Source organism: Dama dama, chromosome 16 (genome assembly GCF_033118175.1).
Source record: "Dama dama isolate Ldn47 chromosome 16, ASM3311817v1, whole genome shotgun sequence".
Taxonomy (NCBI): domain Eukaryota; kingdom Metazoa; phylum Chordata; class Mammalia; order Artiodactyla; family Cervidae; genus Dama; species Dama dama.
The window spans coordinates 20,300,490-20,323,148 of NC_083696.1; the positions used below are offsets into that span (position 1 = coordinate 20,300,490).

Sequence of the window (22,659 nt, forward strand, 5' to 3'; positions counted from 1 at the left end):
GTCGGACACTACTGAGCGACTTCACTTTCACTTTTCACTTTAATGCATTGGAGAAGGAAATGGCAGCCCACTCCAGTGTTCTTGCCTGGAGAATCCCAGGGACAGAGAGCCTGGTGAGCTGCCGTCTATGGGGTCGCACAGAGTCAGACACCACTGAAGCGACTTAGCAGCAACAGCGGCATTCAGTCCATGGGGCCACAAAGCATCAGACACAAATGAACGACTTTCACAGGAGAAGAGGGGGAGGGTAGGATTTGCCTTTTTTTTAACTTTTTAATTGTTTAAATCATAGTAAAAACAATTTGCCATTTTAACCAATTTTTTTTTCCATTTTAACCATTTTTAAGTGTACAGTTCAATGGTATTAATTAAATTTATGGTGTTGTGCAATCATCACCACTACATGTTTCCAAAATTTCTTTCATCATCCCAAAGAGAAACTCTGTAACTACGGAGCATAACTCCCCAGTTTCCTCTAGCCCCAGACCCTGGTCAACTCTGATCTACTGATTATAAGCGGGTGAATGGATAAGCTAAATGTGGTATGTACATACAATGGAATGTTTTTCAGCCATAGAAAGATTTGCCTTTTTAACCACAGTAGTTAAAGTAGATTTCACTGATAAGTAATGTTTGAGTAGAGACCCGCAGAGAGTAAGTGAAGGAGTGTTGCCGATTCCTGGTGGAAGAATTTACAAGGCAGAGAAAATAGAAAATGAAGAGCCTCAAGCAGGAACAGCTGGATGGATTTAAGGGAAGTGAGGAAGCCCAAGCTGCTGAGCAGAGTGAACAAGTGTGAGAAGAAGAATATGAAGCTAGAGGTTTGGGACTCAGTCATGTAAGGTCCTGTGGGCCTTTGTAAGGGCTCTGATAGTTACTCTGGTTGAGGCCAAACATCATCACTGGGCACTGAGCCCGGGAGTAACATATTTTGAGTTATCCTGGCTGCCTTGCTGAAGACAGACTGAAGGGGTCAGGGAACAATTCGGAGGCTATTTCTCTAGTCTAGGTGAGAGACGATGGTGACTTGGACCAGGGTGGTTGGTGGAGGTGGTAAGAAGTCATCAGATTCTGGACATACTTTGCAGACAGCATCCACCATATTTGCAGACATGCTAAGTACAGGATGCTAGAGAAAGGGAGGAATCTAAGCTATTTGGCCTGAGAAATTGCAAGGATGGAGATTTATTAAGATGGGAAAGACTGTGTGAAGAGCAGGTTTCAGAAGGAAAATTAGGAGTTTATTTTGATGTGTCATTTTGAGATTCTATTAGATATCCAAGTAGACAGGCTGAGTCAGGAGTTGGGAATGATATAAATTTGGAAGTCACTGGTAAATAGATGGTATTTAAAGACATGGTCTGGATAAGAAAGTGAATGTAACTAAAGAACTGAAACTATGCTAATGTTTAATATCAGAAGGATGGGGAGGAACCAGCAGACAAGACTGATATAGAACAAGGAGAGAGGATTCCCCAAAACAGTGAAGAAAATATATCAAAGAGGATGAAATAAGTTTCCAAGCTGATACATCAGTAAGTTGAAAACTGACTCTTGGATGTGATGGCCTTTGTTGGTTTTGACAGGATCCTAAGCCAGCGATTGAAAACTTGATTGGAGTGGGTCCAGAAGAGAATGGGAGGAGAGGAATTGAAAACAATGAGTACCGACTCTTTAAAGGACCAGAGAAATTGGGTAGCTGCTGTATGCTGGAAGACGTGGACTGGGGGCTAGGGAGGCTTAGGTTATAGTATTTAACCGGTAACATCTGAGGCAAATGATGACTCAAATAGTTTAGCTGCATTTCTTGCTGGAGTTTTCAGAACGTAGTCAGTCATCTAACCATCTGTCAGATGTTTCAAGGACCCGCAACCGAGCAAGAGGCAGAAGAGGGCTTAGCAGCAACAGAATTGGTGGTCTTGGCCTCTTTATGTCACCGGAAGCACTAATGATCTAAACAAAGACCACTCAGAATCTTCGATAGTATAGGCATCACCCTTTATCTGAATCTAGTCTGTACCTAGAAATATGTTGGCTGGTAGATTTCCAGATGGTGAGAGTCTTTTCCATTATCTTGTATGAGACAAGATAAATAAATAAAACATTCCCACTTTATCCGAAAAGCCCAACTAGTTTCCCTAAATTTCATTAAAACATACTTAGAAATTTTTTAGTGTTTAATATCTAATGTACAATGCATGGATTGCTATATATGACAATCCACCAATGATTTCTACTTAATATGAACCATTTAAAGCACCAGTTCTTTAATGCTTAATCAGTGAGTATTCATGCGTGCATAATACAGAGTATGCTTGCCCTCCACAATGCAATGAATATGTTCATGTAAATGAACAATAAAATAAAATGTTAAAAAAATATAATGAGTATAAATAACATTTAGCAAAATAAAATAAGCAAGCAAGGCAATTTTTTGAGTGGTTACTTATTGATTAAAGAGGTAACTCAGAGAGACTGGATGGGCTAGAATGAGCCTGTGAAGGACTGAGCGAAGCCATAAATGCCTGATATTTGCCCATGGCTAAATCCTGAGACAGTCTTCTCTCCTTGGCTCTTGAGACTCCAGAAGTGTGTGGCTGTGAGCTATCAAATGAAGCTGCAGATGAAGCAATGGGATAAAGAAAAAAAAAATTCCACTCACATTTCATTGCTTTCACTTATACAGCTCTCAACAACGTGAGACCAGGCTGTGATTGCATTCCTGAATATGATGCTTCTATCCATGTCACTTGCAACAGTAATCATTATTTTGTCTGCATCACTTAAATTTATTTTAAAGATTTGACATTGAATATTCATTGCTACTCTTCTTCTTCCTCTGACCGATGATAAATGTCAAGTTGAGCAAGTTCCACTCTATCAGACAAAAAGATTTCACTTGATAATGTGGGACAAATGCATATATTTAATGCATAGCACATTGAAGCAGTGTGGTCCTAGGAGAAGAACAGCTGAATTACAACTGCAGCAGTACATCTTATCAGTCAGACTCAGACACAGTATAAGCGTTTTTCACTGGTGCCCAAAGGCAGATTATAGGGGATTTGCAATCCAGAGGGTGAGTTTTGAATAAAATTTTTTGCAAGTTGTAACAGGGAATAGACAGTACGAGTTCAGACCGCAAGAGATGCCTCTGAAGGGTATTTGCTTCAAGGTAGCTCAGGCTTTAGCATCAGACAATCCTGGATCTATAGCCTGGCCTCCTATTTTTTAACTTGTATGACATTGGGTATAGTAGTTAATGGACCTCAGTTTCCTTGAATGTGAAATGGGGATAATGATACTTAACTTACAATACTATTATCAGATCCTAATATGCATGTATGGTGTCTGGCACACAGATGTCTAATTTAAAAAAAAAACAAAAAAACAGCAACTGCTTCTATTAGTCTATTAGTATGTGGGTGTAAACAATGGAAATTTAAAGAAAGAAGTGTGTCAAATAAACTGAATATAGCCTGTTTGTTATTGGGATAATAAGAGGAAAATGAGACTAATTATTGTTATGCACAAGATAACAGAGGGGAACACCAGGGTTTAAAAGCAGGATGATTCACTGTATGTCACGTTTTTCTTCTTTATCTTGGCAGCACTTTATAAGAAGCAGCGCCAGTCTGTTTAGTCTTTTGCTGAGTGTTCGATGCTGTTAAAGTCCCAAATGAATTTGCCCAGCGTGTTCTTCATCCACAGCAGTAGTAACTCATTGTTTCCTTCTGTAATAGCTGTATCCTCTACACATTACTACAGGTCCAGGCCGAGGGCTATTTTCAGACATATTTGTATATACATTCTGGAGGTCAGGTTGGTCATCACATGTACAGAGATGTCCCCGGAAAAGCCCTAGTAACTGAGCACCCCTCAGGGCCTGATAAATTGCTCACCTTTCCTACACCAGCATCCTTGTTCCTGAAGGCTGGGCTTCTTTCACTCTCAGATGCCCCAGTCTCATGGGCCTGGGGCATGGTCTCTGCCCCTGCTCACCCCTAGTCTTTCCTTCTCCAGGGATCCTAACACACATGTTTGGTCCAGAGCCATTGCCAAAAGTAGTCTCATGGAGGAGAAGAGATTCCATGGCCCAGCCTCCCCCAAAGCTTGAAATCTCCAAGTGCTGCCTCTGAGCCTGGTCCCCCACATAGACTTCCTGGCATATCGGGAGGTCTAGCCATGCCTGAGCCATCCTGACTGCCTGCTTCTCCAGGACTGGGGGCAGAGGAGAGGAGAATGAAAGAAAGGAAAACTCCTTCAAAAGGATGGGTGGATCACTCATGTCAGTGAAATGATGTGGTTAAGAGTGTAGGCTCTGGAGTCAGCCTGCCTGCCTGGGTGTGAACCCCCCTGACCTTTACCAGCTATGTGACTTTGGATGAGTCATTTAACTCTTGTTCCTAAGATTCCTCACCTGTAAAATGGAGATAGTACCTCCCTCATAGGTGGTTGGGAAAAGTAAGCAAGTTGCTACATTGATAAAGTGCTCAGAACTGCACCTTCCACATGTTAAATGCTAAATAATTATCAATGATGATAATGACCAAAAGCCTCCAGCAAAGGGATGACACTTGGGGTCCTTAGCATTGGCTTGTATGATCTTGGGTAAGGTGCTTAATCTAGCCTTGCCTAGGGCTGGTCTGTTCCTCCCTCAGGATGCAGGGCCTCTGCACCCCACCCCTGAGCGCAGCCATCTGTTTCACCAGCCCGCAGATCAGTGTGCTGGAAGTTCGTGTCTTTGTCACATTCTTTGTTTCTGCTGCCCTCAGCTTAGAGTGCTACTTTCCCACCCAGCCTCCACATTCTACCTATCTCACTTTAAGTCTTATCTCATGAGCCAGCTTCTCTGCAAAACCTGGGAAGCATGAATCAGTGTATCATGGGATATAAATGTTTGTTTTCTCCCTAGACTTGAGCTGATTGAAGGCAGGGACATAACCCTCCTATCTCCACCCCTGGTACTTGGGCGACTACCTGTGCCCACATAGTAGGCACTCAATGAATCAAATGTCTTTCTTCTGGATTGATTGGTCATCGATGTCAGTGACTGAATACGTATTTTGTAGAGACTACCTGTAAATCCTTTAGCTTGTCACAGGTGTTAAAGTGATTTTTAAAAAAATTTTTTTATTGTTTTTATAGTTGCTATTTCTCTCTTGTTGTAGAGTAGAAAGAACCTGAACTTTGGAGCTAAACAAACATTGACTTATAGGCCAGCTTTGTCACTTAAAAGCTGCAAGGACTTCAGTTTCCTCAACTGTAAACTGTAGTTATAATACCTATCTATGCACAAAAAAAATAGTAAGCAATCAACAAGTAGGTCCCTTCTTTTTCTCCTCTGTGGCTGTCTAATTTTGTGACCTGGCTCAACTTCCTTCACTTTTCTGGTCCCAAGTTCCTCATCTTTAAAATGAGGACATTGAACTAGATGATATCCTATCCATGTTCCCTGTCAGATCTAAATGAAAATTTTTATTGCGCTCATCATCTTTTCCCTTTAAATCTAACTCACTCTCTGTCCCTGGGAGAGATTCTTTCCTTGATAACTTTTCGATGTTTTAATATACTAGATGGTTTCAATTTTCAGTCTCTACGTCTATCTCTCAGTGTCTCTTTTGACACTATAGCATGGTCTAGACCCAGAGCCTCTTCACGACTCCAGGAACCATTCAAACAATAGCAGTGTATGTGAGTAACACCCCCAGGAATTGTGCCCTGCAGCAGCCCTCAGTCCTGGCTGGATCCCCTTCACAGTGTAGTATAGTGACATCCGCGGAACCGTCTCCAGCTTTCCTTGGGTCCAGCAAAAAAGGATGTGCAGCTAAGAGTGAACAAGCATGGGCCCAGGTGGAGCCTCCCATTCATGACCTTTCCTTTCTGTTCTGCCCCCAGACTTTGCAGATGGGCATCAAACACTTCTCTGGACTCTTCATGCTGCTGTGCATTGGATTTGGTCTGTCCATCTTGACCACCATTGGTGAGCACATAGTATACAGGCTGCTGCTGCCACGCATCAAGAACAAATCTAGGCTGCAATACTGGCTCCACACCAGTCAGGTGAGTGCCCCCAGGCATCTCCCTTCAATATTCTTAAGCGTCAGAATTCCCAATAATGGGAGAATCCAGGGCCTCAAGTCAGAGTGACAAATGACACATTATTAAGAGAACCAGGTGGTGTGGACACTCTTAATATACAAGACGGAATTCCCTCTATCCCATTAATGCCCCTTAAATTAAGGGGCATTGCCCTTAATTTGCTTGCCCCTTAAATTAAGCTGTTCCATAATGCCCTTTCCTTCCACATAACCCACTATTGTTGCTCAGAGTGGAAGCAATAGCCTTGTTGTTGTTGTTTAAATGTTTTGTTGTAAGTAGTTAGTTGCAAGAAGTATAATTTCCAGCATTTTGGAAATATTGACTTTTTAAAATAAAACTGATTTTTAAATCCGTTTTCAAATTGTGTCCAGTAGGCTCTAATAGAGTAGGCTAAATAGACTGTAATTGCCTTCGGAACAATATCCATTATTTCTCTTAGCTTATCACAGGGAAACATAGGAAGTGTTTAGATGCACGTGGTTTTGAGATTGCAATGGCACTGTTTTTAACGTGATTTCACTTAGTGACAGTCTGAAGAGATGATGTGAAAGATTTGTTTCCTTTAGAGTCTTTCTTGCCAAAATTGAAACCCAAAGAACTAAACAGACATTTCTCCAAAGAAGACATACAGATGGCTAACAAACACATGAAAAGATGCTCAACATCACTCATTATTAGAGAAATGCAAATCAAAACCACAATGAGGTACCATTACACGCCAGTCAGGATGGCTGCTATCCAAAAGTCTACAAGCAATAAATGCTGGAGAGGGTGTGGAGAAAAGGGAACCCTCTTACACTGTTGGTGGGAATGCAAACTAGTACAGCCGCTATGGAAAACAGTGTGGAGATTTCTTAAAAAACTGGAAATAGAACTGCCATATGACCCAGCAATCCCACTTCTGGGCATACACACTGAGGAAACCAGATCTGAAAGAGACACGTGCACCCCAATGTTCATCGCAGCACTGTTTATAATAGCCAGGACATGGAAGCAACCTAGATGCCCATCAGCAGATGAATGGATAAGGAAGCTGTGGTACATATACACCATGGAATATTACTCAGCCATTAAAAAGAATTCATTTGAACCAGTCCTAATGAGATGGATGAAGCTGGAGCCCCTTATACAGAGTGAAGTAAGCCAGAAAGATAAAGAGCATTACAGCATACTAACACATATATATGAAATTTAGAAAGATGGTAACAATAACCCTATATGCAAAACAGTAAAAGAGACACAGAAATACAGAACAGACTTTTGAACTCTCTGGGAGAAGGTGAGGGTGGGATGTTTCGAGAGGAATCGGGTGGAGAGGGAGGTGGGAGCGGGGATTGGGATGGGGAAGACGTGTAAATCCATGGCTGATTCATGTCAATGTATGACAAAACCCACTGAAATGTTGTGAAGTAATTAGCCTCCAACTAATAAAAAAATTTTTAAAAAAATAAATTAATTAATTAATTAAAAATAAAAATAAAAAAAAATAAAAGCAATTTCATAACCATCAAAAAAAAAATTGAAACCCATTAAGTGATCTTGAAGTCCCTGTTTCCCTTCAGATGAGCTCTTGGGTCCCTGCTGTTGCTGCATTTCAATGGTCCAGAGCTTAGAAGTCCACTGATGTCATGGCCAAGCTCTAGATCAAAGTTCCTTCGTGTTGTCCAGACATCTATGCACTCACCGACAGGGAGAACTAAAACTGTCAGGCAGACAGTCATTCAAGCTCACTCCTTTGTACATCTCGCCTGATGGAAACAGGCATTGAGAGCTGAAATATACTCAGAAGGCTTCTTACTGATGAAGTGAAAGCGAAAGTCACTCAGTCGTGTCCAACTCTTTGTGACCCCATAGACTATACAGTCCATGGAATTCTACAGGCCAGAATACTGGAATGGGTAGCCTTTGCCTTCTCTAGGGGATCTTCCCAACCCAGGGATCGAACCCAGGTCTCCGAATTGCAGGTGAATTTCTTACCAGCTGAGCCACCAGGGAAGCCCAAGAATACTAGAGTGGGCAGCCTATCCCTTCTCCAGGGGATCTTCCTGACCCAGGAATCAAACCAGGGTCTCCTGTATTGCAGGCGGATTCTTTACCAGCTGAGCTACCCGGCAAGTACTGATGAAGGGGCTCTAGCAAAGACAGCAGTTTCCCCCTGAGTGCAGGGAGGGGCAAGGCCGGAGGAGCTAACCTGACCTCCCGGACAGGCTCCCCACTGCCTCCCAGCACACCATCACTGCTTCTCAGCAGTGAGGCTGCCAGTTCTGCCACCTCTGCCCCCTGCATCTGTTATGCTGCTCTCTTCTTTAACACAGTGCTTTTTTTCTATAGAGGTCACTGTCATTGGATTGGTTACATGTGAGCCCTGTTCTTCCTACTTTCATCCTAGGATGTGTTTGGTCTCCTAAGGAAGACTCTGCAGACAATTGATCCTCTCCATTATAAATCAGCGTGATTAGTTTAATTCTAAGGAGTTCTTACCTTCTTTGTTTTGACTCACCTTTAGCAATTGTACTAATCCTGTGCCACATGTTAGTTATGATAGTGTGTTAGTCACTTAGTCATGTCCAACTCTTTGCAATCCCACCAGGCTCCTCTGTCCTTGGGACTCTCCAGGCAAGAATACAGGAGTGGGTAGCCATTCCCTTCTACAGACCCAGGGATTGAACCTAGGTCTCCCTCATTGCAGGCAGATTCTTTACCGTCTGAGTCACCAGGGAAGCCCAGTTATGATAACTCTTATTTATTTATTTGGCTGCGCTGAATCTTAAGTGGCAGTGTGTGATCTCTTAGTTGCAGCATGTGGGATCTAGTTCCCTGACCAGGAATCGAACTCAGATCCCCTGCATTGGAAACGAGGAGTCATAGGCACTGAAACACCAGGGAAGTCCCAACTCTTTTTTATATCACAGACCTTTTTACAACTCAGAGTATTTCTAAGTTTCCCATCAAATTATTTTCTTCCAGGTAGAATACTATCTTAGAATTTGTTTTCTCTTGAGATTTGGTACTGAATATTGATCTTTTTTTTCTGCCATTACTGGTAATTTGTTTAAAGAGGCCAAAGTTTGTAGCAAAGAGATTAAATCTCAGGGGGTGCTTTCTGCCCTGGTTCTGTGTTTCTAACCATCTCTATGTGTGAATCTGTTCTTTCCATCAGAGATTACACAGAGCACTGAACACATCATTTGTAGAGGAAAAGCAACAGCGTTTCAAGACTAAACGTGTGGAAAAGAGGTAAGAAGAGGCCAGTTCCAGGTGTCCTGTATGCTTGTGAAAAGCTTAAACATGCAACTAAGACCCCATGCTCAAGAGGGAAATTATGCACAATAATTCAAATCAAATCAGGACTAAGTTGTTGAGAAACAATTTATATGTTGTTTCTAAAAAATTGTTGTTTCAAGTAAAAAATATGTTGTTTCAAATAGAAATCAGTTCAGTTCAGGCACTCAGTCCTGTCCAACTCTGTGCAACCCCATGGACTGCAGCACGCCAGGCCTCCCTGTCCATCACCAACTCCCAGAGTTTACTCAGACTCATGTCCATTAAGTCGGTGATGCCATCCAACCACCTCATACTCTGTCGTCCCCTTCTCCTGCCTTCAACCTTTCTCAGCATCAGGGTCTTTTCCAATGAGTCAGTTCTTCCCATGAAATGACCAAAGATTGGAGTTTCAGCTTCAAAATCAGTCCTTCCAATGAATATTTGGGACTGATTTCCTTTAGGATTGACTGGTTGCATCTCCTTGCTGTCCAAGGGACTCTCAAGCTTCTTCTCCAACACTACAGTTCAAAAGCACCAATTCTTCAGCGTTCAGTTTTCTTTATAGTCCAACTCTCACATCCATACATGACTACTGAAAAAGCCATAGCTTTGACTAGATGGACCTTTGTTGGCAAAGTAATGTCTCTACTTTTTAATATGCTGTCTAGGTTGGTTATAACTTTTCTTCCAAGGAGCAAACATCTTTTAATTTCATGGCTGCAGTCACCATTGGCAGCAATTTTGGAGCCAAAAAAAATAGTCTGTCACTCTTTCCATTGTTTCCCCATCTATTTTTCATGAAGTGATGGGACCAGATGCCATATATTCATGTTTTCTGAATGTTGAGTTTTAAGCCACCTTTTCACTCTCCTCTTTCACTTTCATCAAGAGGCTCTTTAATTCTTCTTAGCTTTCTGCCATAAGGGTGGTGTCATCTGCATATCTGAGGTTATTGATATTTCTGCTGGCAATCTTGATTCCAGCTTGTGCTTCATCCAGCCCAGCATTTCTCATGATGTACTCTGCATATAAGTTAAATAAGCAGGGTGACAGTGTACAGCCTTGACCTACTCCTTTCCCGATTTGGAACCAGTTTGTTGTTCCATATCCAGTTCTAACTGTTGTTTCTTGACCTGCATACAGATATCTCAAGAGGCAGGTCAGATGGTCTGGTATTCCCATCTCTTTCAGAATTTTCCACAGTTTGTTGTGATCCACACAGTGAAAGGCTTTGGCCTAGCCAATAAAGCAGAAGTAGATGTTTTTCTGGAACTCTCTTGCTTTTTCAATGATCCAGTGGATGTTGGCAATTTGATCTCTGGTTCCTCTGCCTTTTCTAAATCCAGCTTGAACATCTGGAAGTTCACGGTTCATGTACTGTTGAAGCCTGGCTTGGAGAATTTTGAGCATTACTTTGCTAGCATGTGAGATGAGCGCAATTGTGTGGTAGCTTGAGCATTCTTTGGCATTGCCTTTCTTTGGGATTGGAATGAAAACTAACCTTTTCCAGTCCTGTGGCCACTGCTGAGTTTTCCAAATTTGCTGGCATATTGAGTTCAGTACTTTCACAGCATCATCTTTTAGGATTTGAAATAGCTTAACTGGAATTCCATCACCTCCACTAGCTTTGTTCATAGTGATGCTTCTTAAGGCCCACTTGACTTCACATTCCAGGATGTCTGGCTCTAGGTGAGTGAGCACACTATTGTGATTATCTAGGTCATAAAGATCTTTTTTGTACAGTTCTTCTGTGCATTCTTGCCACCTCTTCTCAATATCTTCTGCTTCTGTTCTGTCCATACCATTTCTGTCATTTATTGAGCCCATTTTTGCATTAAATGTTCCCTTGGTATCTCTAATTTTCTTGAAGAGATCTCTAGTCTTTCACATTCTATTATTTTCCTCTAGAAATAGAACAGACAAAAAAAAAAAAAAGTCTGTACATAGACAGACACCAAAATGCAGTAGAGGCAATAGATGTTGTGAGAAAAGTGCCCGTGTAATCCCTAGGCCCAAGTGTGCATGCATGCTAAGTCTCCCAGTCATGTCTGACTCCGTGTGACCCTAGAACTCTAGGCTACCAGGTTTCTCTGTCCATAGCATTCTCCAGGCAAAAATACTGGAGTGGGTTGCCATGCCCTCCTCCAGGGGACCTTCCCAATCCAGGGATTGAACCTGAGTCTCTTGGTCTCCTGCATTGGCAGGTGAGTTCTTTACCACTAGTGCCACCTGGGAAGCCCCCTAGGGTCAAGTATCTGGCTCCAAATCCTGACTCCTACACTTAAAATATGTGTGGTCCTAGGCAAATCATTTATTTAACCTCTCTGTACCCCAATTTCCTCATTTGTGAAAATGAGATGGAGTACCTACTTTCTAGAGACTCTAAGAATTAAATAATACATCTAAAGCCCCCCAAACAACGCTATTTTAGCTATTTTATTATGTACCAAATACACAGAAGACTAAATTCATAAATACCACAGGCAATTAATTTCATGCAATATTGCCCTTTTGGCATGTTTCCATTCGCGACTCCTTTCCAGCACTCCCAGGAATACTTGAAATATGCAACAGACGTGTTCTGCTTAATCCATTTCCTGGCACTGTTACTGCAAGCTCCCCAGAAAAGAACATCTCATTAATAGGAAGTAACAGGCATTAAATGCATAATTGACATGTGGAAATTGAAACTCTGCACCTTCCCCACATCTAGCCTGTGGAAAACTGTTGCCTCATTCATGGTGGCTAGAGATGTCAGAAGCATTTGGGTCTGGTACCTGGCTGGCCTGTTTCTTGCTGCCTAAGGCAGCCTCTTGGTCTTTTCTTATGTCCACAGGCTCTGTTCATAGCATTACCTCCAAGCAACTCTGTCATCTACAGCAGATCCTTAGCTCCAAGCTTAGCTTTCTGGGTAATTTTGAAATCTGACACTCACACCTCTCATTTGCAATGGAGGACAAGAAAAAGGGAGTGGAAAACATGATTCTTTTTCATTATCTGTATCTCCTCAGGGACCGCTGGAGTCTCCTTCTCTGCAATTTGCATCCAGCTTGTCAGAATCATTTCAGCTATCTCTCACAGCCCCTCTCTCCAGGCAGTGAGCACACCCTCCCCCCAACATGGTCTATGATCTTCCTGTGTCACATTGTGGCCCTGTCAGCAACAAGCTGAAGGCTAATCGGGTCATAGCTGTTCTGTGTTGTGTTATGTATTTTTTTTTTTTCTACATGTTGCGTATATTTTTTTCTATAATTATTTTTAACATAAATGTTTAACCAGAGAGGAGCACAAGAAGGCATAGCAGCAAAGACAGCATCTCACAATAACAAAGCATTTGTTCTCTGGCCGTAATAGAAACAGGAAGCTGCCAGTGATCCCATTTCCAACTGTGATATGCCTCCTATTCACATCTGTCTTGCCTAAATTCACAACCAAATGTGTCTTTCACTCGACATATCCTTTTTTTTTTTTTTTTTGGGCAGATTCCCTTCTGAAATCCCTTATTTTGAGAAGGAGCTAAGACAACATGTCCTCATGGCTTATTGGGCCCATATTTCCTATGCCACCTCCCTACAACCCAAAACCCACTTGTAACCTTTCAAATGCAGTGAGTGTTGGGGGCCCACTGATGTCACTTCTCTTCTGAATGGTCTAGTGGAGTACTGAACCTCAAAGGTATAAAATTGCCCTGTGAAAACTTTTTAGTGTTAAATTCACTCAACTCACTAGTCACTTTACACTCTAACGCTCAGGAAAGCTTACAAACTACAACTGAAACGCTGTAGAGGCTAACAATATAACACATTCATTTCTTCTAGTTAGACACCCCATCTGACATTCAGTGTCTACCACCTTGCATTCATAAATGGCTCAGAGCCACATCAGTAATCAGAGCACTAATGATACTTCCACCTATTACCTATCATGGAGTCCAATTTCTGCTTATTATTCTATATTATGTTCCCAGATATATACACAAAGCTCTGGAGAAAGCTAGATTGGCTATTTCTATTTGTTTGATTTCTGAGGTTGCCTGACATTCTAGGAAAATGTGTTGATGCGTAACTCCCAGGTTTTCCCCACTATGAATCATCCCATGATCTTAGAGTTAGGTCTCTTGGCTCTAAAACTTTCTCTCCCTCTTTTTTTTCTGCAAGAGTATCTGTGCAAATATCTTTATCTGGTACAACTTTACATTCCTCCTCTATGTTCCATATTGATTGAGTAAATACAATAATAGATAAATGAATGAATTACTAACACATGGGTTTGAGGAAAGGCCTGGAGAAAGTTGGGGGCCATGGCATGAATAGATATTGCTCCTTTTTTACTTAAAGCAGAAGAAAAAAGTAGATATTGCAAAAGACTATATATATATATATATATATATATATATATATATATATATATATACAAACACAGTCCTTAGTTTATTCAGCACGTGATTTCGTGTAAATTTTGGTCTGTCCTTCACTCCACTGGATTTCCAATATACCTCCTCTTTTCTCTTTTCCTCTCATCTCAAGTTATACAAAGAGTAAACCATATATACAATAACACATACCAATAACAAGATTGTTTTGAAATTATTCAAATTCAATAGGAAAAAAATTGAAGAAAGAAAGGAAAACGTAAGGCTAGGAGGAAAATTATAACCATACCTCTGACCTGGTATAAAGTCAATGGAGCTGTAAGTGGGCTCAATATAAAAATTGTACCCAGCCCAGGACACAGGAAACCTGTGTTACAGTGCCCCCTGTTCATTTATATGAGACTTAAAACATAAGGAATGTCAAAGAACTGCAGATTGGCTTAGAAGGTGTTGTGTGTTTTAATGGCTGGGGGCATGTATTGCCAATTTTTGCTGTGAGAGAAATTGTCTCAACTCATAATGTTTTAAACAACAGTGAGTTGCTTATGAATCTATGGGTCAGCTGTGCAGTCTGTGTCAAACTTGGCTGATCATGGCCACATTTGCTCCTTTGCCTACAGCCAGCTTAGGAGGAAGGAGGGAGAAACAGAGAGCTGGCTGGTCTAGGATGGCCTCAGCTGGTCAACCAGGGAGTCTGGGGACTCTCTCTGATGGTCTGTTATCACCCAGCAGGCCAGTCTGGACTGGTTCCACTGGAGTAGCAGGGTTCTGAGAGAGGCAGTGGAAGGCTTTTGCGAGGCTTAGAACTGCCACCTGCCACTTCTGCCACTTTCTATTGGCCAGGACAAGTCATGAGACCAGGCCAAATTCAAGGGGAAGAGAAAACAGACTTTCCCCTTGAACCCTCCTTGATAAGGATGAGCTGTGAAGTCACATCACAGAGGGATATGGATGAAAGGAAGAACAAAGGATTATGACTACTTTCGCAATCTTCCACAGGGCAAAATGAAACAGGCTCACCCTATTAAGTCCTTGTGTTTTTGTTCTTGTCCACATAACTGAATCAACATTTATCTCTCCCTTTTCCCCTTCCACTGCAGGTCCTCCCCTTCTCCTTCTTGTTAGTAAGAGTCCAGGAATAAAGCCTTGATTCAGTTACATGGATGAGAACAAGGACACAAGGACTTAATACAATGTTTCTGTTTTATTTTGCCCTGTGGCAGACTGCAAAAGTGATCATAATCCTCCTCCTTCGCCTCCTTCAACAAGGCTGGAAGAAATCAGCAGTCATGTGCTTAAGGCTTTAATCTTCTTGTAACAAGAAACTCTTCTCACTGCATCTGGCTGTCAGTGTATTTCAAAAACCAGACCGCTTCCTCCTGAACCTAGCCATCAGTAGCTCTTTTGCTGTCTACAGCCATCTCAGGGATGGTGGTAGCAGGTTTAAGAGGAGCCTGAAAGAGGACTGCAAATGTATTTCTCTTTGACTTTCATTATCCCAGCAAGAATTTGAGGCTTTCTTGGGTATTTTTTTTAATTAAGCTTCAAAGCTCAGCTGTCATTCTCAACTCACAAAGTCATCTCTATAATGGGACACTTTTTGCTGAAACCTGCAGCTCGTATGCTTTTATTCTCCTCAAACTCAACTAGTAAACATCAGGGTTGTCCTAGGGGACTAAGGATGAGTCATATTAGAGTGTCTGCCAGCAGGACCATGCTTAGAGTCCAACAGCTGAATAAACAGAATTTCACATCTACCAAAGCCTCATCTTTATAGCCATAGACTGTTTCAATGCAATGTGGCTTTCTGAGCCTCACTGGCAGGAAGAGAATAGAAAAGCATCTAAGGTGCTTCGTAAAAGAACATGCCATACCCTGGTTCGTCAGCCCCCCAGGTGATAAACCCATTCCAGCGTCAGGGCAACATGAGACTAATTGAGAAGCTGAACTTCAGTTGAAAAGAACTCCTTTTGTCCCCCTGATGCCCCAGCAGGTAGTCTATCCATGGCTTTGTGACTCCAGCTCTATCTGCATATCCAGCTCTGTATTATTCACAAGGAAGTGGCTGAAAGATGGGTAGAACTGAACTGAACCTAAAGAAGTCCAATCTAAAGTGTCTCTTGGTTTCCTAGGTCCAGTGTGGGGCCCCGTCACCTCACCGTGTGGAATACTTCCAATCTGAGTCATGACAATCGAGGAAAGTACATCTTTAATGAGGAGGGAGGACCACACCAGCTGGGCATCCGGACCCACCAGGACATTCCTCTCCCGCCAAGGAGAAGAGAGCTCCCTGCCTCGCTGAGCACCAATGGGAAAGCAGACTCCCACAGCGGGGCTCGGAACTCAGTGATGCAAGAGCTGTCGGAGCTGGAGAGGCAGATTCAGGTGATCCGCCAGGAGCTGCAGCTGGCCGTGAGCCGGAAAACGGAGCTGGAAGAGTATCAAAGGACAAATCGAACTTGTGAGCCCTGAGTGGCCACGCTGCTCCGCGCGCTCACTTCCTGGCCTTCCTCTGAGCCCCTGAGACACTTTGTAATGCTCTTTTGTAACTACTGACCAAGGTGGGGGGAAGCTGAGGTTTGGGTCTTCTTAAGAGGTCAAGTGTGCTCTCCCTCACCTGCAAAGCAGTGGCCAGTCTTCTCAAGCTCATTCCTAGGTCTCCTGGGTAGGTGTTTTTTTCAGAGCAGGAATCTTAGTCAGGAGTAAACGCCATGTGAGGGATCTGTGAAAAACCAGACAACCCCAGCTCCTGTTAACCTTTTCACCAGGTGCCACATTACTAATTCTGGTTTTTAGCCCATTCTGTGCACTATCAACTATAAGAGATAAAAGTGTTAACCATATCTGTGTCTTCTTGGGTTGTTGGTTTTAATCTTAGTATATGAAAGTGAAAGCCGTTCAGTCATGTCCGACTCTTTGCGACCCGGTGGACTATACAGTCCATGGAATTCTCTAGGCCAGAATACTGGAGTGGGTAGATTTTCCCTTTCCAAATCTTAATATAGAGCAGGGTTATTCGGGGCTGTGACTTTTGCTACAGCTCCCCAGTCTAGATGTGTCCCCACAGTCTGCGTGGGGAGCCAGGGAAGAGCTAGAGACACTTGGGATGGGGAGGTGGGTACTTAGAAAAGTCGGCTGAACTCATTCATATTACAGGCTGATGACTGATTGGATCAGGCAAGAGCCCTGGTTTTAAAAGGGTCCTGGATCTCTGACACCATCCTAACATTGGGTAGGAACATGTTTACGTGTTCCACTATGAAAGGGGACAGAGATGCAGTGAGCAGGAAGAGGACGAGCAGATGAGGCATTAAAATGTACACCATGCTTTTTGAACAAAATAAAAGTTTGCTAAGGAATGAATAGGGCTCTACTTCTAGTTAAGCATCTACACTATAGTGTGTGCCTTTTATAAAGCAAAAGAGAGAGAGAAACAAGGCAAGGCTGTGACCTTAAGATGAGACTGGGATATTCCTGCTAACTGCCTGCATAGGACATGTGAGCTGGTACTGTGGGTTAATGGAGATGTTCTGCAAGCCATGTTACTAGGCTGTTCTCAGATCAGCAGTCACCTATGTCTTAGCTGTAGGACTCCCAGAGATGAACCTCAAGCCTGTGTACATCACAAGCTTAAGCTTTCAGGAATGTGCCCTGTACTTTTCATATCTGTATGGATCCCTACCAAGTCAGTCTTGCAGCCTCATACCCCCTCATCTGTAAGAAACTGTGAACAGGTATTGGTCCCTCTGATTCTCCCCCAAACCCTATCTAATGGTTGATAGGAGTAAGCAGTTTCCCCTTTCCCAGTGTACAAAGGCTTGGACATGCAGAATGGGAAAGGAGTATGGACACTATAGAACAATTCTCAATCCCCGAGGGTTTGAGCACCCAATCTCATTAGGGTGCTGACTGCCAGGGCCCATCCCCAAAGGATGGGGTGGGAAAGGGGGTGGATGTGGGCTCAGAAACCTCCTGTTACTGACACCACCACGTGACTGACATGTGGTCTAAAAATGACTCTTTGAGAAACACTGTTCTAGAAGTTTGGCTGTTCCAAGGTATGGGGAGAATTGAGAAGAAAGTTTTATGATCTTTTCTCAGAAATCTTCAGCACACACCTGCTGATTCACTGTCCATACAGCCATCCTCACCCCAGGGCACCGTGTCAGACTAGACTTCCTTGTCTATCAATTACTTGCTTTATTTTCTCAGCTGCTTATCGTCTTTGCTCCATCCCAATCAATTTGAAACCTACAATGACTGAGCACTGTGCCAAGCACTATGTTCTGTAAGTTGCAGATCATTGCAAAAGCTCCTTAAATGCAAAATTTCTTCCCCTACTTTTGGACGCAATCCCTGAATTCCCACCAAGAGCTGCCCAGTGCCCCCAGGGAAAGATAACACTTCAAGCTGCAAGTAAGATAACACTTGAGCAATTAGTTAGTTGTCTGAGAAACCCCTGGGGGTGGATATAGGCTTAGAGATTCTGATGAGGTAGGGTTCTTCTAATGTTAGACTTCATCAACGTCACAGATGAAACCATTCAGCAATGAGGGGACAGTGAGCCCTGGAAACAGAAAGGACAACTCTGTTTTGAAATGCCCATCCTCCCACGTTCTCACCCCAGACCCAGAAGCAGGTTTGCAGCCGCCTTTGGAAGATTATGCCCCTTAGCGATCCAATCCCACCTGCAACAGCTAAGGATGCTCTCGAGACTCTGCCACCACGCTCTGCACTGCTAACCTCTGCACAGCCTGGAAGGCTGACGTACAGGTGTACCTCAACTCACGTAACAGCCATGCTCCTAATGATATACGTGGACACTTTTATAACTCAGCTCAGATTCTGACTACTTGAGAAGCTGGCTACTTAAAGGAACCCAGAGGTGAATTCTTTTGTAAAGAATCCTTTTGTAATGCAATTAATTATCCCTTAATGTATCTGTTTTGTAAGTTTGGATTTTTGTATATCAGGTTTACCTTAAGCTTCTCTCCTGAGGCATTCTGAGCAGTGGTGATAACATGCCAGACCACCCTGCCCATCCACAAAGTAGATGACCAGGGCATGGCTTCTCAAATATCTCCTGATGAACTATGTGGCCGAAACTGCAGCCAGGATGCAGCCAGAAGCTGCAGGGGCTGAAAGCAGGCTTATTGTTGTCAGCATTGCTTGAATTGCCTCCATGTTCTGGACAAAGAAAAACAAAGAATAGTTGCTTGTGGTGAAATGAAGCAATCTTCATGTTAAGTAGCAATGATTATTTTTATCAGTAGTAATTGACCAGTGTTTTGCAATTTGTGAAAGTGTGTTGTATTTTGTAAAAAGATTTCATGAAATGGTGGGTCCTCTGAAAACCTTCCTTCCTTGTTCTGCTCCACCTCTCTTCTCTCAGCTCCCCACAGGCTCAAGAAACACAAAGATCAAAAGTTTTCAGGTGCAGGGTAGTTTTCTGGTGAAAAGGAAAGAGACAGGGGATTCTAACTTGCCTCCTACTGTGGATCCTATTTCATGAGGTCAGATCTATTTTTCCCAAGGTCTGATGTTGGGAAACCAGGAACACGACAGGCCCACTGTCACATACCCGACCCTGTTTACAAGGGGGAATTCCTGGCCCGGGAAGCATATAATGAATAGGACTGGGTGAGTTGGGACAGATGGGGCTACTGGTTCATGTAAATAATGAAAATAAGGGCTCTAGAGTTTCGATGCCCAAGGTGGAGGAGCAGGGGGATGCCTCCAACAATTGAAGACATGTTGGAAGAAATGTCTGGGCCAGACAAGTGAGGCAGCCACAGGGACCCAATCGGGTGAAGTCTTTTTAACATGCCTGGGGGCGACTCTCCATTATCCACGGATCTTGTTGCACAAACCTTATTCGGGAGTCGCTGCTTCCATGCCCACCAGATAAGTGGTAAGTGGAGCAGCTGCCAAGCAGGACAGAGCTATGCCATCTGGGCAACAGACTTCTCAGGGCTGATGCTGGGTCTGGTAGAGCCTCGGGGCTAGTGAACCCTTCCTTGGTGTGGATAAAGACGGAAGGAAAAAAAACACAGAGCCTCTCTTCCTCCCCACTCATATTTTTGATAGGCAAACCAGAAAATTCATCCAGTCCTCAGAAGGGACTGATTTCTAGTCATCAAAACCACTTCACTCTGCCACATTTAGTTATTCTTCACCCACCCATGTCCATCTAATCCTATTCTTTTAGTTCCTGTTTTCTGAAAATAACGTACCTATAAGTATTTTCTTAAGGTTTGTAAAGAGTGTTTGCATCGTGTCTTTCACTTTAATGTGTTTGCAATCGCTCCGCTCCAGGAAGGACTGAACTGCTGTCTTGTGAGCATGAAGTGAACAGGCTGTTTTGCTCCAGCCACTTTTCTTGTACAATCACGTGGATGGACTAGATGTCCTCAGGTCTTTTCCATCTTCAGTTTCTATGACTGTGGAATAAATGTTCAGATAGAAACATCACTTCCAGATGTACTGCTGGCATTGTCTTTGGGGACTCAAATGTTGACGTGGCCCCAGCCCCTTTCCCAGCAGGAGACCCAGTGATGCTGTGACTCCTGCTTGTCTCTGGTGTAGTTCCAAGTGGCACAAAACATGCTGTGCAAACTCAGAGCCCTGGTACCATGAAGTTAAACTGAAACAGCTTTGTCGGAGAGTCACATCCTAGAGAAAGCCACCATACTAAGAGAGCTCTGAAAAACTGACCACTCTCATTTACTAATTCAACAAACATTTGCTAAACAATGTGTATTTATGTGCCAGGTGCTAGAGACACAATTGTGAGTAAGATGGGCATGGTCTCTAATCTCAGAGACCTTCTCATTTGCTCTTTTCACAACCTGTAAATTGACATTATAATAGCTGACATTTATTGAGCACCTATTTTAGAAACTGTGATCTCATTTAATCTTCATTAAAACCTCAAGAGATTGGTACTCTAGAGTAGGTATACTAGACTTCTAGTCTATAAATAGAAAGACGAAGAGGGAATTATATGAGTTGCCACAGCTAATAAAATTAGGGCGAGATTCATATGCAGGCAGTGCAATTCTAGGGCAACCATACTATAGTGTCAGATATTGACTATCACCTGCAACTTCCTTGTCTTCTAACACCTCTCTCCAGTCTTTCCTCCATACAGCCACCTGCCCATGCATCAGCCTGGCTCCCAGCTCCACAGAAAGCTACTGTGGTAACTGCACCTGCCATGGTCCAATGAACTCAACACAATAGCCCTTGAATCTCAGAGAAATACTGTTTCAGGGGTTTCTTTTTGTTTTTCTAGTCCAACCAAGAACTGGTGCAAATACAGTTCCAGATCACTCAGCAATCCTGCAGTTTCAGATATTTTGCAATTTGCTGCTGGCAAACTTGCCATCATGTGTCTGCTAACTAGGTAGATGCATTCTTCACACACTATCTTTTGTGTTTTAATCACTAAGTCGTGTCCAACTCTTTGCAACCCCACCAACTATAGCCTGCCAGGTTCCTGTCCGTGAGGTTTCTCAGACAAGAATACTGGAGTGGGTTGCCATTTCCTTCTCCAGGGGATCCTCCCAACCCAGGGATCGAACCTGGGTCTCCGCATTGCAGGTGAATTTTTTTTTTTTTTACCAACTGAGCTACCTAAATCAAATCTTAGAAAAAATATAGACCTACAACCTAGTTCAACCACCAACTTACCCAAGTCTGTTTTATATCATTTAGTCGTTCATATTTTGGGTGCTTGTTCTGAGCCAGGCATTGGGCTGGCTGTTGGAGACAGAAAGATAGAAAGCAGATTCAGATGCCAAGGAGCTCAGTCTGGTGGGGAGACACAAAGTGGGAAAACAACGTGGTGTGTACTGATAAATGCATATTGGGGGACTTCCCTGGTGGTCCAGTGATTAGGGCTCTGTGCTCTCTCTGCTGATGGCCCAGGTTCGATCTCTGGTCGGGGAACTAAGATCCCACAAGTCAAGCAGCATGGCCAAAAAAATGAAATGCACATCAGGTACTATGGGAACAAAGAAAACACCTTTCCATGTGTGTCTACATGTCATGTGTGCAGTGGAAAAATTGAGTGGAGAGTAATAGTCATCCCAGGTTAAAAAATAAAAACAGCATGTGCAGTTGTGGAGCTGGGAAACTATGACAATCAGGGTATTTAAGAACATCAAATAGTTGAATATGACAGAAACATAAAGCACAATGTAAGTGGCAAGCTACAGGCCCAGAAAGAGAAAAGCAGAGGTAAGATCACTGTGCTAAGTTGAATTTGTATCCCAAAGACCATAGGAACCATTAAAGGATTTTAAGCTGAAAGGGATCTGGGGCTAGATCAGGCTCCTCACCTCTAGGTGGAACTGGCTGTCATTCACATGCATTTAATCTGTCTGTACGGCAGTGAGCAGATGAAGTTAACTTTCTGATGTTCCAGAGTGACTGGGCCATGACCATCAGTTAACCTCAACAAGTAGACTTCGAGACAGACACAGATAAATACACATGGCCTAGATTCCAAAGAAAATGTCACTTTTGTTTTTCCTAGAAATAAAACATGTAGAAGAAAGAAAAATTGACCTCTCAATTACTTTATCTGCAAAATGCTGTTTTGAGGACTTACCAGGTGCCAGGTGCTGTGCTAAATGTTTTGTATGTATCATCTCATTTTATCCTCAAAAACAATCCTTTAAAGTAATTATTGTTTTATAGATGAAGAATCTGAAGCAGAGAGACCTAAAGTAACTTGCTAAGCAGCAGGTTCGTACTCACCCAAGTCATATTAGGTATAGTGCCTGGAATCACAATAAGCACTTCACAAATACATAAATGGGTTAGGTGAGCAAGGAGAAATCTAAGATCCTCTGGTTCAATTCTACTCCAGAACAAATTGCTATGGGAACTCACTGAACCAGGGAATAGGGTGTGGC

At 42.8% G+C, this 22,659-nt stretch overlaps 1 protein-coding gene and 1 long non-coding RNA gene across 2 annotated transcripts in view; one reads left to right on the plus strand and one right to left on the minus strand.

The window, feature by feature from the left end:
* The window catches only part of GRIN3A (glutamate ionotropic receptor NMDA type subunit 3A), a 189,331-nt gene extending 173,030 nt beyond the window's left edge, over nucleotides 1–16,301 (plus strand). Inside the window, exons 7-9 of the mRNA XM_061164001.1 lie at nucleotides 5,899–6,063; nucleotides 9,263–9,339; nucleotides 15,871–16,301. Coding sequence (XP_061019984.1) covers nucleotides 5,899–6,063; nucleotides 9,263–9,339; nucleotides 15,871–16,210 — 582 coding nt within the window. The 3' untranslated portion in view covers nucleotides 16,211–16,301. The remainder of the gene's footprint in view (nucleotides 1–5,898; nucleotides 6,064–9,262; nucleotides 9,340–15,870) is intronic.
* On the minus strand, nucleotides 16,037–20,429 carry LOC133071409 (uncharacterized). Its single transcript, XR_009696418.1, has 4 exons — nucleotides 19,972–20,429; nucleotides 18,718–18,925; nucleotides 16,356–16,460; nucleotides 16,037–16,168 (listed from the first exon to the last, which is right to left on the minus strand). It is a non-coding gene; the product is annotated as an uncharacterized LOC133071409 (long non-coding RNA).
* Between the last annotated feature and the right edge of the window lie 2,230 nt (nucleotides 20,430–22,659).